Source organism: Chaetodon auriga, chromosome 20 (assembly GCF_051107435.1).
Source record: "Chaetodon auriga isolate fChaAug3 chromosome 20, fChaAug3.hap1, whole genome shotgun sequence".
Taxonomy (NCBI): Eukaryota; Metazoa; Chordata; class Actinopteri; order Chaetodontiformes; family Chaetodontidae; genus Chaetodon; species Chaetodon auriga.
Genome location: NC_135093.1, coordinates 6,203,925 through 6,218,827, shown reverse-complemented (window position 1 = coordinate 6,218,827; position 14,903 = coordinate 6,203,925). Strand labels below are relative to the sequence as shown.

The following is a 14,903-nucleotide window of genomic DNA, read 5'->3' as shown; positions in this document are numbered from 1 at the left end:
AACTGTACTCATTATTTCCCCTTGAAGGTCAAATTATTCATCGGTGCTATGATCAATTATCCATCACAAGGTTTTCCTCAGGGTGTCAGGTATTGATGCCATGACAAAGGGAGCTCCAGAGCTGAGTCGTATTGATAAATTAAGGTGCCATGTTTTAATAAATAAAACTCTTGCGTCTGCTGCATCCATCCATTTAGAAACTTTAAATCTAAAGAAAGAAAATGTCAGAGGAAAGCCTTCATTTACCCTCAATCTGCACTGCAGTTCGGAAATATTTGGACAGACACGTTGTGTTGGCTTTGTACTGGATTTGAAATGAGACTAAGTTTCATGTTCTGGCTTTCAGCTTTAAAATGAGGGAGTTCAGATGCTGAACAGCGCAGGAACTTGTTTAGCTACGGTGGCAGTGTGGCTCTAAGGATGGCAGCGTTGCACCAGTACTTCAACAACTGTTGGATGTATTGGCACGAAACTTAGTAAACTTTGTAGAGACATTCATGGTTCCCAGAGGATAAATCCCAATTGCTTTGGTGATCCTCTGACTTTTTATGTAGCGCTCCTCGCAGGTTTCTATTAAGTTTGGCTCCAGACAATCGTTGTCCCCACATGATAAACTGTAATGACCTCTACCGCCATCATCAGGTCAAAATATCAGTTTGTCTTATACTTTGGTTTATGACCAAATATCTGCCAAACTAATCACATTCTCATCACCCTCACCGTACTTTGTGATCATTTGCAAATGTTAGCATGCTAGGCTAACATGGTGAACATGCAAAACATGAGCTGTTTAACACCAGTTTGCTCGCAGTGGCACTGTGAGCGGCACAAGCCATCACAAATAAAGTCATCACATCTAACATTTGCATCACTCGGTAACCTCTCTGGTGATCCTCTGTCTGGCCTGCACTGCAGCCGTCTTTGCTTTTTTTTAGCCTTTAGCCTGGTCTTCAGCAGTGAAACGTATTGAGGTCAGGGGCCCGACCTAGATACTCTGGACTGTCTGGCCATAAATAAAAGCTCACTGATTGCCTTGCCTGGCTCTAGGATTGCTGTCCTGCTGCACTGGCCTCAAATTAAAAGCACTGAAAGTACTGCAGTGTGCGACATGTCCATGCTGTGTGCGACCTGCATGTGTTCTACTTGATGATTACAAGTGGTTGAGCTCTCCGTGAAAACAGCGCCAATCAGTTAAATCGGCGGTGGCCACCTCGTGTGAGCGTTCATCTGCTGAGCATCATGTGACGCTGCCCCATCACTGCACGATCAACACAGAGCAAGTGCAAGGTTTAAGCATACCACACACACCAAATCAATGGACCAAGGGCGTCTTGATATGTGGTTAAGCCATTGATAATGGCTTTGCATCTTTAATCACCTTTCAGTTACATATAACCCTTAAAAAACTGGAAGTGCTGCCTCGTGGTCGTATTTCTCCACCAACCAGTCGAGTTACAGTTCACGTCCATGTCTGCACAAGTGTATTTGTTAGTGAAATGGATGTTTTCATTATATTGACATGTATGATTCCTGTGAGAAACATGCTGTCTTCACTCAGAGACTGTTTTTCCACAGGAGGACAGAGGACTGATGGAGAGCTTTAGTCAAGAAGTTAAACAAACTGAGGATAGTGAACCTAATTTGGTCATTATATTCATTCACGCAGATAAGATTAAAGAGAACGAACATCTATTATCATAAATATAAAACAGAATACAGAACTCCATAAATGGAGAGAATCAGGCCTGGAGATATGTGAGGATGTCTGGGATGACACAGGGAAAATACTGCAAAATACAAGCAACACATAGGTTACGTTGTACTATTATAGGCTAAGATATCATATATATTTCTTCTGAAATGGGCCAGTCTGCATGAAGAATCCTTCTGCTTTTGGCACTTTAAGTTTATTTTGATGCTAATGCTTCTGTACTTTTACTGAAGTGACACTTTTAATGCAGCAGAGGATATTTAAAGTGTGATGTCGCTACTTTTGCTCTCTGTGCCTGCAAATATCAGGAAGAACAAAGTGACAAAAACCCGTCACGTCAAGCCAAGAGAGAAGATTCAGAGACTAAAATCATCATCGTCAGTGTGTCAGCAGCTTGATGTGGGGCTGCCAACATGTCGCTCTGAAACAACCTCCCTCCGAACTCGGCATGAAGCATCTGACATCACACCAGGGCCCACACATATAAATACTGTATGAGACAGTACTTAAGCCAAGTGAGCAGCAGCTATGTTCCAGACGGGGTGTCTCCATCATGCTTGCTCTCTCTCTCTCTCTCTCTCTCTCTCTCCTGCACACACATGCTCATCAGTGCTCTACCACAAGCCTGTGGAAAGCTGCGAGCATAAAAAAACCTTTACATGTCCGCTTCTATTTCAGCGTTTGCGGCAGTCGAGAGATGTGGCGTCGCTCTCCGCCTTATAGACGGTTTCATGCCTGACGCCCGTGCATCTGTCGGCGGATTGGCAATAACGACCCCTCAGCTACAGCGGGTGCTATTTCAGTGACATGTAAATGGAAAGTTGAAGAAAAAGGAAAAAGACTTGAAGTCAGAGCATCTTTTAACCTTTGTTTCCCCTTAAAATTTATTAACTTAGACATCTTTTGACAGAGAAGACAGACATTATTTTGTTATGATTGGTGTGATGTTCTGACAGCCATTTCTCATCTAAGAGTCCCAGGAGGTGGCGCGTCGAGGGCAGATGGAGACTGGGAATGTTGGGTCCATGAATTTCAGCAGCGACGTGTCCGAGGTGTGAGAGAGAGATCCCGGGTTTTCTGCTGGTCACTTATTGCTGGGCTGGGATGCGATGTAAAGAGCCACCAGACAGTAGAGAGCGCCTCCTACAGTGAGAGCCATGGTGGTGCGGTACAGTAGCCTGTCGGGAACGCCGCGCTTCAGATGAATGGGGAGACCGTCTGACGTCTGAGAGGGGCAGGAGGGGCAGGGGAGGGTGGGCGCAAGAGGAAATGAAGGAAAATGTTAAAAACACAAAAGTGAAGTTGTATCAGAGCGTGCAGAGTATTCACACAGACAGGCCTCAACATTTAGAATGATTTGGGTCAGGACACCATGTTCCTGTCACTAATTATCCACCTTTTTTCTCCCCTTCATAGCACAATGAAAAAACACAGAGTTCTGAAGCAGCACTGCATGTTTCCAAATCTCATTTCCCTCAGTGATAAAAGAAATCGCTCATTCAAAAACATCAGCAGAATGAAAAACTGACCCTGAACATATTGATTGGAAACTAAAATGACAGTTTAATTATAAGAAAAAAGGTTGTTTCCAGTGTGCAGTTTTCTCTGGAAGGCCTACACGTCTGTCTGTCTGTCTGTCTGTCTGTCTGTCTGTCTGTCTGGATGGATGGAAGACCTTGGCTTTAATAAAAGAAATTGTTATTCAAATTAGAACATTGCAGCAGTCATTTTCATTTGTGTGAGTGACTGCTCTGCCCAACTTCAGGGTCTCTTATTATTTCCCTCACCGCCTTCTGTGTGATCAACACTGCGGGTGGAAGCAGGAGGCCATTAACAACAGGGTGAAATAAATACCAGCCGTCACCTAAAATGAATAAATCCTCAGTGCTTTGACTGCTAAAGTTGGGGTCCATCAGACGGACAGCTCGGCGGGTCACGAACCCTCATTCTGAGAGCTTCTCCCAATCAACAAAAGCTGATTGGCTGTGAAGGCTGCGTATGTGTCAGGTGGGGAATCGCCTTCATGTTGCGGCTGAGACTGACACCTATTTCAGCCCTTCTTCTTCATTACCTGGAAAACCCTCTGGAAATCAGGAACCCTGTTTGTTCCCATGTACTCCACCGAGGACCCGGCCTCTGACGCCAGCTTGGTGGGTGTGGCAAACATCATGGTCGGGGACTCCGCTGGCACGCCCGGCCTCAACCCCTGAACAGAAGCGAGGAAGTGGTCACAGTGAGGCACAATTCAGTGAAGAGAATTATGCCTTTGAGAGGAACAGAGTCATGAGATGTGATCTTTCCGGGGGTTACCACAAGGATGATTGAGTGAGACTCAAACTTATCCCTACAATGTAATTTCATTTCGCATGTGCGGACTACATTTAGCTCCACTCCGCAGTTCTATTCAACGTCATTAATAAAATTTACTGAACTGATTGTGAAAAACGTTTTTACAGAGACCTTAGCTGACTTATTTCCTCCAGCTTGATACAGTGCAGGCCCTCCTCCACCCACTCTTCAAATTTAGGAGGTGGTGGAGGAAACTTTTGTCCTGTCCCAGAGAAATTCTCATCGTAGGGAATGCCAAGCATTTTGCAGTGTTTCAGATATTTTAGTCCAATACTCAGATGATTGGGGACCGGTCCAGAGCATGTGTCATAAACTGGCAAATTGGCAAATATCTGTCTGTGATTGGACAGAGGAGACAGTCAGTGTTCCAGGACATTCTGCGCCTAAAGAATACACTGATAATGCAAAATGAAAACAGTTAACGATAATGGATTTTGTCTCTCCTCTTACTGTTATCTGTCTTACTTCTGAGGGATGACTGGAACTACAGTTACCATGATGCTTTGGGGATGCAAATAGGAACTATATCGAAGTTCTTGTTAGTGACGTATTCATGGATGCAATAACAACTATGACTGGATGACTGCAGTTACCTGCAGGGCTGACACACACTCCTTACACCCTCCTATTAAAATGCTAAAATTTACAGAACAGTTTTGGACTGTATAGCTAATTTGAGCTCAACGCTGCTGCAGAAACAAGAAACAAACAGAAAGGAGTTGTTGATCCATCTCACCTCACGAGTTATGCTTCCAGGTGTGAGACTGTTAAAGTGCCTGCTTGGATTATTAAAGAGCACCTGACTACAGTGTGCAACCATCTCGGCTTACTGTTGACTTAAGCTGTTCAATGTTATATCATTACACCATTTTCAGGCACAGTTTGTCCCCAGAAAAGAAACTGATCATTTGATAGTTGCCCATTACTTTTAACTGGTGTATCAAAGCCATTTAGCCGTGTGAGTCTTGGGAAATTATCGCTGACATTAATGCTGCTGTTCTACTTTTCAGACAGTTAATATTGTAAGTAAATAAAGCAGAGGTACACTGTGGTGTTAATGAAGTACAAGTGTGCCTGCTTAATATCCTCTCACTTGGAAGGAGCTTCTCACCCACCTTGGGTCTGAAAATGATTGGGAGACCCATTACCTTGTTAAGAGTGTGTGGAGGCAGAGAGTGTGGGAGCGGGGAAATTAAACCTGACACATGAAGATGCAGAGGCACTGACAGCAGATTATTTTTACTTGCCATTTAAGAGAAGGCTTGACTAAAAGTGTTCGTAGCAGGAGCTCATCTTTGTGCATTATGCATGCAATGAAGAGACGAGTCGCCTTTCATTTTTATAGCTTCTCCTATAGGATGGATTACATCTGCAGGATGCAGAGGAATAATAATCCAAATGCAAAGGGGGAAGGAATAAAAATGCTGCCTTCAGGCGTCTGGTGGGGGTTCCCTCACCCTTAACTTACACAGGTTAGGTAAAGTGGAAGCTATACTGCCTGATGGTGTGATGTGGTCTTTCTGACACTACAGGTATCTGCAGAGGAAACGAATGATGACACATTCAAAAACATACTGACTGCAGAAATGCAATTTTTGGGGGAGGCTGCTCACAACGACGGCGGGGCAAGCGACAGATCTCTCCCTGAAATATTTATCTACCATCTATTGTGCTGAATTACAGAGCTTGTGGCATTTTGATAACTTGAGACAGACAGGTGCTGCACCTCAGTCTACTCTGTGACCCATCAGATTCTATGACCTGCTGGTTTACAGTCTGTGTTGCACCACAAGACCGCAGATACAGATTATCCTCACACTGCAAACAGTGGCCTGCTTCACTAAAAGTACTGTTTTTCACAGAAATCCGTTCTGGTGAAATATATTGGTGTATTATTTATGTGGAATTCATCTGATAAATGTGCTGCTTCACTGCAGCACCACGGGCTGTGCAGCCGTCTCTCTTCACTTCAGGGCAATACAAAACGTTCGGGGGATCACATGAATCTTGCATTTACATCGTTAAATCTGCGGGAGATTCATGGAATATCGTGTACAAGTTTTGAAGGAAAGAATGAAAGGAAAGACATCGGGTTTCCTCAGAGGACCAAAGTTCAGCCGACGTGTGCTTTTGTTTATGAGGCCTCGCTGTCTATTTAACATCTTTAGTTGAGTCCAAAGTGACCGACCACAACACCAGATCACGGGACCAGTTTGCTTTGAAACCTGAACCGACTCAGACCTGAGGAGGCCCGGGGTCTGGTACTAAAGGTTAAACACACTAGTTTCTCTGAGGGTGAAAGTTTTTGAAAACTGTCCTTTTCACACGACATATAGAGACTGAATCCAAATTAAAAAAATGTTCTGTAATGTGTTTGCGACACCTGTAAGCTTTAAAAACATGAAATAAAACTTCATCTCAGCATCTCTACCACCTGCTGCTGTTTGATTACCAGCGGATAGAGATTAAATGTCATACCTGACACGTCATATGTTCCCTGCGCTCCATTTAATTGGATTTACCCCCCTTGGTGATACATAATAAGCAGCACTGTCAACTGAAATGCAACCACTGCTTTACGTGTCTGAACAGTGTTGATGTGATGATGTCTACAGAGAAATTATTCTCAGGTTAATAAGATGAAATGTCTTAAATCAAGGCATTAAATGTCTGTTCTTTGTCTGACAAGGTATATCTTCTCACCAGGCAGTTTTTGTGACCGAGTATTTCACTTGTTCTATGCTTTTTTTGGTCCTTAATTATCTTAAGATATTCTTTCATTTCTGGTTCTGAGTCACTTAATGCTGAAACTACAACTTTTACAATTATAAAGCTGTTTGATCAACACAGACAAGTACAAAACTGCTTTGTCCAAGTCAGAATGTCTTTCTATCCAGATAAATGTCTTTAAATACAGATTAAATACAGTTTTACCCACTGAAATTTTGTGGAGTGGAAGTATGAAGAAGCATGAAAGGGAAATACTTGATTAAATTATACAGCAGCTCAGATTGAGCCTTAAGTACTTTAGTCACATTTCACCAGAGACAATAAGCTTGAGGGCAGCCAAACCCACCACCATAACAGAATAACAAGGACAAAGGAGCAGTAATAAAGGTCACGTCTGGCAGATGCCACATGAAGCCACTAAATTTCAAAATTGGCTGTAAAGTCACATGAAGGCCAGATCTACACATCGGAAATAACCTTTCAGAATAAAGGTTAAATAAAGGTTCCGCGATAAGGCAGTAATGAAAAAGGGGGAATTACATTTTCAAAGAGAGAAAGGAAAGAAAGGCCACTGCGTTTTTACGGGCTGTCTGACGGTCTTCAAACGTTAAGATTACTTAATGAAAACTACAGCTGACTTTCTGGAAAGATGGCTGAAACGCTGAACTACCGTTTGATAACACAGGAAGCTACCTTAAATAAGCGCCATTTATTAACAGAGAAACCAAGAAAGCAACACCAATCGTGCATTGTAAACTTCATTGGAGACCTTTAAATCTCTTCAAGCAAAGCCCTGGTAGCTAGAGAACAGGCTGTAACAGTTCGTTATCCAGCACAGTGGTATGAAGGTCACCGTCGGCGGTTCCCGGTCGGTCTCTCACCGACACACCGCGTCCTGCTCTCACCTGAGGGTTGTAGGCAGCCGTAGGAGCAGATCCCGTCAGTTTCTGGGTAATCCCGCTGAATTTGTAGTACATTTTTACTGATGAAGGACGGGGAAAGGTGTCACCCACAACAAAATCACCGGGGTAAGGGTCTTCCGGTTCCGCCCGTCGAGGGCAAGTGACGTAGCGGTCGGCTGGCTCAACGCTGCCTGTGCAAAATTCAAGTTGAGTGGCCAGAGGGTTTATGGGAATATTTTCTGGATAGTTTACTGATCATAAAACTTTACAATCATAAAATAATAGAGACCAGCTATTTTATAATAGTCATAATAATGTTGACTGATGTTCAACTCTCATATATTCTAAGGACAACATTGTAAAAACACCTTGCTGTTGTAAATTAAATTTTTCCTGAAAGCTATGCAGTGGAGGTGAAGGTAATATTTCAGCCCTGAACATTGTCTGCAGCTCTTCCCGCTCAGGCGTTATACAGCCTCAAAAAGCTCAATCTCAAAAGTACAATAGACACATTATATGAGTGTATCGACCAACATGTACAGAATGTATGGACTTGAATGAATGTATAGTTGTTCTCATGACAAATAAGAAAACATGAATTTGAATGGCATTGACTCGCATCCACCACTTTACTCCAGACTGAAAAACCTCTGCATCTAGAAGGTGGATTCCCATGAAATTTGGTACAAATATTTATGGTCTCCAGAGGCTGAATCCTCCTGACTTTTCCTCCAGCGCCACCAGCAGATCAAAGTTTACGCTTGTCCAATATGTTGATATCTGAGCAAATTCCTGCACAACTAATGATGTTCCATCACTCTCAACTGGTCCCTGTGTTAAGTTAGCATGCTAACACACCCAGCTAAGACAGTGACAATGATATTATACTGCGAAACATCAGCGTGTTAGCATTGGTATCGTGAGCATGTTAGCATGCTTAAGTAAGGATTTAGCTCAAAGCATTGCTGTGCTTAAGTATATGACAGCATGGCAGGTGGACTAATTTATCCATTTGGTTTCTAACTGAGTTTATAGCAACAATAAATCATTCACACATACAGGCCAACATGAATAGTTTGACCCAGCTGAACACCAATTAGAGATTTTGGAGAGATGTGTTAGACTGTGCACTCCAACACCATCAACAAAACACCAAATGAGGGAATATCTTGGAGAAGAATCATCCTTACAGTAGAGTTTCAGAGAATTCATGGAAGGAAACACCAAAGCTGTTATGGGAGACACCTTCCTAAGACACTTTGTTAGTTTTTCCTTTAATTTGTCACCTGTGTGTGTATTTCTCTTTACCATATGTGTCCATAACACTAAATGAGCTGACTAAATCGTGAAACGCAAGCTTTCATAGCTCACTGACAGATGTGCAACATGCATGTGTGAAAGGTTTGAATGGTGAGATCAGTGCAGCAGCACTTTGGGATCCAGAGTCAATTTTTCCTTTACAACAGTACTTTGTGAACTCGACCTTGGCACAGTGTCGACAACAACGTGAATCTGATGAGTGCAGTGAATGCCCTTGCCAGCGGGCTCAGGTGTTCCTCACGCTGAACATTTTGTTCCATTGCACGCAGGATGCGAAGAGGTGTAAATCAAGCTCCATCTGCCAAACATGCTTTATCCATTCATCACATCTCTGGGTCAAACTGTGCACATCCATCGGTTTATCTCAGGTCAGGAGTAAGTGATGTGAAAACCTGAGATCAATATTCCAACACTGTGAAAGCAGAAGATGGAGTCACTTAACATTTTCTCGTTTTTACGGTACAGTTTGATTTGTAAGAAGGAATTGCACATTCAAAGACATTTTTGCTCTGAGTAATTTTATTATAAAAGCTAATACATTGATCACATTAATTACAACTCCATAGTCTACTGATGAAAAAGTTTTAACTGATGATTTCAATCAGGCCTGGCCAAAATTCACAGGGCTATAAGCTATTCCACATGAGCTGAAAATTATGTGTCGTAGGGAAGGTGACAAAATGTTATCTTTCATTTTTGTGACTTTTATACTGCTTAAAAAGCACATTTATAACACAGCAACGACGCTACTGAGATATGTACTGTCTACAACACTAAACTCACAGAAGGCTGCAAAGTTTATGAAGAAATAACAAATGGCTAAATTTAAGGACAGACAGATAGTGAACAGACTGATTGTTTAATTTCCTTTGCAACAGAAGAGCAAAGGCTTGATGTGTGTGTGTGTGTGTGTGTGTGTGTGTGTGTGTGTGTGTGTGTGTGTGTGTGTGCATGTGCATGTAAAAAGAGGATGGTTGATGGCAACAGGAGGAAGAGGAGAGGAGATGCAGAGAAAGACTGTTGTGTGGGAGAGGTGTTGACTTGTTTGTTTGGATCATGTGTCTCTTCAAGAAATCATATCATCTTGGCAAAGCGTGGACGAGGCAGACATGTTTGAATCATGCATGAATGTAAGAAGCATCATCTGTGACATCCTCTGCTGCTCTTTCCCCCCCCACTCTCCCTTTTTTTTTTGGTTTGTTTCGGGAATTTCAACTAATCCTGTGATATCATCTTACAAATAATCACAGAACAAAAATGCAGCACACCAGCCAGGAGGAGTGTGTGGATGGGTCTTTTTTTTTTATGTGCACACAAATCAACCCTTATGATTGACATGCTGGAGGATGAGGTTGCCTTGGCGACACAGAAATACAAAATGCCTTACATTCACTCGCTAATGGAGAAGCAATACTCGCTCCGTCTATTCATTCTTTGTGCTTGTGCTCACTGCGCATTTTGCCATCACAAGCATTTTTGTCCCATAATCTTTTATCCTCTGTTTCACACTCCATCTGCCCTGTCATATCTGTCGCCCCTTTATTTGTCTACCACCTTGTGGTCCTCGCTGACCTGCCTCCATATTTCATTATGCTTGGCTTAAGCCCCTCCTGCACACACAGCCCTCTGTGTGCGCCTTCTCCATCACTTTGCACCCACTTGTTCACTCCTTTTCTATGTTTCACAGGTTTAACAGAATGCATCTAGGTCACACATCAATCTTGTGTAACTTGTACCATCTGGGTGCAAAGCTTAGACAAAGTGAAAGGCTGACAGCCAGACAAACACACACACAGCAGGCGCACGCACACACACAGCATTCAATGCAGCCTACAAAAAAGCAGCCATCTCTGCCAATGTTGTAACCATGGGAATACAGTGTAAACAGCAGCCACCGTCAAAACTGGATTGACTGTGCCTGCGTGTGTTTAATGAAAAATTATTCCTGTATTTCTCTTCTTCTGCCCGTGTTGAGCATGCTGGTTGCAGACAGTGACTGAAGATCATCAGCACAACAGGCAGGAACTAAAGAGGCCAAATAAATCAGGTGCAGCTCTGGCAGGAAACACGGCAGAGTACAAAGTTGATCATTATTTCACAATGGGATCAGCAGGTCTGCCGGCTTGTTGAGTTTCTGTCTGATGTACAGCCTTGATTCAAAAAAAGTTGGGACTCTGTGTAAAACATAAATAAAACAGCATGTGGAAATGAGCAGTTGAAATCAGTACCAAGACCTGTGCGACCTCATCAGCTTCACTGATTTTTGTAAATATCTTCTTATTCTGAATCTGATGCTGCAACACGTTTCAACCAAGTTGGGACAGGAGCAACTAAAGACTGTGGAAGATGTGGAATGCTCCAAAAACACCTGTTTGGAACATTCCACAGGTAAACAGGTTCACTGGTAACAGGTGATAGTGTCACGATTGGGTATGAAAGGGGCATCCTGGAAAGGCTCAGTCGATCACAAGCGAGGATGGAGAGAGGTCTGATTGTGTAAAGGATGTTACTACACGTGCTTGGGAACACTTCGTGTAACTGTTTATTGTTTGTTTGCAAATGACTGCATTCTGTTTTTATGTCTGTTTTACACCGAGTCACAGCTTCTTCTTCTTCTTTTTTTTTTTGGAATCGGGGTTGCAGGCATGGCCAGATGTGTTTTGGTAGAAATGCTCACTGAAGTATCTCCGATGACAAGCTGCGTGCGTATCTGGCAGAGCGGAGTTTGAGTTCGTGGTAGCACTGCACGAAGCTGTGGTAGATGAATGTGATGGGCAGCGCCAAGAGAACGATGCCGCTCACCACGCACATGCCCCCGAGCACCCGCCCCCCAATTGTCACAGGGTACACATCCCCGTACCCGACCGTCGTCATGGAAATGATGACCCACCAGGCGGCGGCCGGGATGCTGGCGTAATCCGGGTTTTGCGCTCCCAGGTCCAAGCCATGCTCCAGCAGCTGGGCCAGGGCGCTGTATATCGCCATGGCGACGCAGACAAACACCATCAGCATGACCATCTCCCGGTAGCAGCGCGTGAGCGTCAGCCCCAGCGTCTGCAAGCCCAGGAAGTGTCGGGCCAGCTTCATGAGCCAGAACACTCGCATCATCCTCAGCACCCGCAGTATCACCCCAGCAACCCCGAGCCCGGCACCCGGCATCCCCGCCCGGGCCAGCGCCATGGTGACATAGTAGGGGGTGATGGCAATCACGTCGATGATGTTGAGCGGCCGGCGGAGGAAGTCCCACTTGTTCCGAGCCACCAGAAAGCGCACTATGCACTCTGCTGTAAACCAGCCGATGCACACGGCCTCCACTATCCTACAGAGGAGAGAGGAGGAAGAATGAGCGGAACAGACTGTCAACAGGAAATGGCAGAAGAGCTACACAGAGATAAGGATGATTCTTGACAATCAGTAAATGTGAGGGAGGAGGAAGAAGAGCAGGGGTGATGGGAAATAAGGAAGCATCTGACGCAATTCAGGGTCGAGACAAGTAAACAAAGACAGGCGGAGAGAAGAGCGCAGAGGGAGGGATTGAAATCCTCCAAAGCGCGAGTGTGACACAGACAAGCACCCGATTACCCCATTGATTAGTCCAGCAAAGACAATCAAATTGAATCAGAGTGAGGTGGTGCTGAAGCATTGAGGCAAAGCAAATGCTGCGCAGCCTCAGGATAACTACACCAGCACAATCAGACATAACCAAATTACAGAGCAGCTGTGAGAACTGTATCATCTACTGGCATGAAACTAAATTGAAATCCTTTTGACCCCGAGTATAAACTAGCCCACACTTCTGGTTGATTACCTAACCACTGAAACTGATCCAAAACTATGTCCAGTCTGAGTGAACATAACCTTATATAGAGAAAGGCCGCCTCGGGCTTCTTAGAGAGGACAGGCAGCGCGTGGCCAAAATAACGTGCAAACAATGGCGCACTTTTTCATCATGCGTCCAGAAAATGGAGCCAGACGCTGACCTAAATAAAGGTGGTTCCTGCAAGTGGCTCAGTTCCTTTTTTGTTTGCTGACACTAATCCATCAGTACACCTTCTTCTTTCAACTCATTATCCGCTGGGATTTTATGAATCTGGCATTTATCTGATATGTTTGCCCTCTTTGTGTACAATGTAAACCGCCCTAGCCAATAAAGATATTCGGATGAACTGAAGAGGAGGGGGAGAGACTCAGGAGGAAGACAGACGGGCTTCCGGGGTAATAATTAAAACTACTCTTTTTGTAGATAATATGGATTGGTTATTGATTGACTTCGTTGGGAGCTTGTCTGACATGTCAGGATTCTGTTTAAAGTACTGCCTGAAACTCGTCACTGTGCTGTATTGACTTAAGCGGCGTCAAATCACTAAACACAAAGTCCCCTCAGTGCTGTGTTCGTTTAAGTTTTAGATGTATTTGTTCAAAATAACAGTTGATTTTTTGACATTTTTATGGTAAAAAAAAAACAACCGATACCATCATATCAGCACTCAAAAAGTCGGGATATGACATATGCCTGCATGCATAACCTTCTGGGTAATAAATGGGAAGTGCGCAATGAGTTCAACCGCTGCCTTGAACGCCAGCAGGTCTTCTCTGTAAGTGTCTGTGAGTGTGTTTATGCATTTATAGAGTGCTTATCATGACAGAAACGTATCCTTGACATGATTGGGCTCATGCCATGAAGTCACTGTCGACTTTTACGCACCAGATTTTAGAGCACATGTCTCATTTGTAAAGATATCCGCACACATTGCGTCTAAAATGTTGCAGCATCCTGAAGAAGGTGTCCCTTCTGATTGACCCTGGACTATCGCCTACCTGTGCTCCTCCACTGTATTTCTCTTGGCCGTATCCCAGTCCGGCAGGGTGCTAGCACACAGCATGACCATAGAAACGATCACAAAGATCACAGACACTGAGGCCAGAAGCTGTGCCCCAAGCGAAGAGTTGGGCTCCTCGAAAGCTTTGCGCATCTTCTCGAGCCATTTGGCGCGACCGGTGAGCGCAGTCCGTTGCACCGACTCGCCCGGACTCTGGGGCTCATCCCCCGAAATTCTGAGGTCCTCCTCCGACAGACTGTCCAGTCCGATCTCGGACATCCTGTCGTCCAGGCGTTTCTGGCAACAGGAGTCCAAGTGCGCGCTCTCCAGTCCCCAGTAGAGCATCTCTGTGTAAAAAGACAGCTCACACACTCCGGGGACAAAGCGGAGTTTACCGGAGCGCACATACAGCATGATGAACACGAAAGCCTGAGCGTGGCGGTCGAAGAAAAACTCATTCCGGTCCCGGTCGTAGTCGTCGCACAGTTCAAGAACCTCTTTCTCTGTTGCGCAGGCATGCAGGCGGCTGACGCGCCGGAGAGGGAAATCCCTGATCACCTCACGGGTGAAGGCGTACCGGGTTCCCCCTACGTTGAGCACGCAGATGCTCTTCCCGAACTTCATCTTGTCAACCTGTAACCTGACTAAACCTCCTCTTCAGCGTCCATTCCCTCTTCCATAACAGGAGTTTGGGCACTTGTGGGGGGCACAGTCTCCCCTGTCCCCCGGGGTGTGGTTGGCTCTGAGTGGAGGTGGCCCTGCGCTGAGCTCCGCGGCTGATGGAAACTATTCCCTCTATCCCTCACTCCTCTTCTTCTCCCTCTGTAGCTTGTAGAGGAGACTCTCCACCCCAGTCAAGGGGGAGCCAATCCCATCAATGATGTCACATGCGCGCGCACGGACACACGCACGGAAAGAGAAAACTCATACAGAGAAAGACGTAATTTTACACACTTATAAGTAGCTAGAGACTATCTCCATAGGTATAAAGAACTACAGATGGTTTTTTTTTTTTTTTTTTTTTTTTTTACCTGTGTAGGGTATCTTACAGTTTATTCTCCTCCATGAAAA

At 44.5% G+C, this 14,903-nt stretch overlaps 2 protein-coding genes across 2 annotated transcripts; both read right to left on the bottom strand.

Moving 5' to 3' along the window:
• Positions 1-2,566: 2,566 nt before the first annotated feature.
• On the bottom strand, positions 2,567-7,844 carry cox7a2l (cytochrome c oxidase subunit 7A2 like). The gene is made up of 3 exons (XM_076760331.1): positions 7,696-7,844; positions 3,783-3,917; positions 2,567-2,936 (listed from the first exon to the last, which is right to left on the bottom strand). Exons 1-3 carry the CDS (start codon positions 7,765-7,767, stop codon positions 2,796-2,798), a joined length of 348 nt encoding a protein of 115 aa, XP_076616446.1. The 5' UTR covers positions 7,768-7,844; the 3' UTR covers positions 2,567-2,795.
• A 1,674-nt stretch (positions 7,845-9,518) lies between these two features.
• Positions 9,519-14,656, bottom strand: kcng3 (potassium voltage-gated channel, subfamily G, member 3). Its single transcript, XM_076760330.1, has 2 exons — positions 13,831-14,656; positions 9,519-12,331 (listed from the first exon to the last, which is right to left on the bottom strand). The coding sequence occupies exons 1-2, from the start codon at positions 14,454-14,456 to the stop codon at positions 11,686-11,688; spliced, it is 1,272 nt and encodes a 423-aa protein (XP_076616445.1). The 5' UTR covers positions 14,457-14,656; the 3' UTR covers positions 9,519-11,685.
• Between the last annotated feature and the right edge of the window lie 247 nt (positions 14,657-14,903).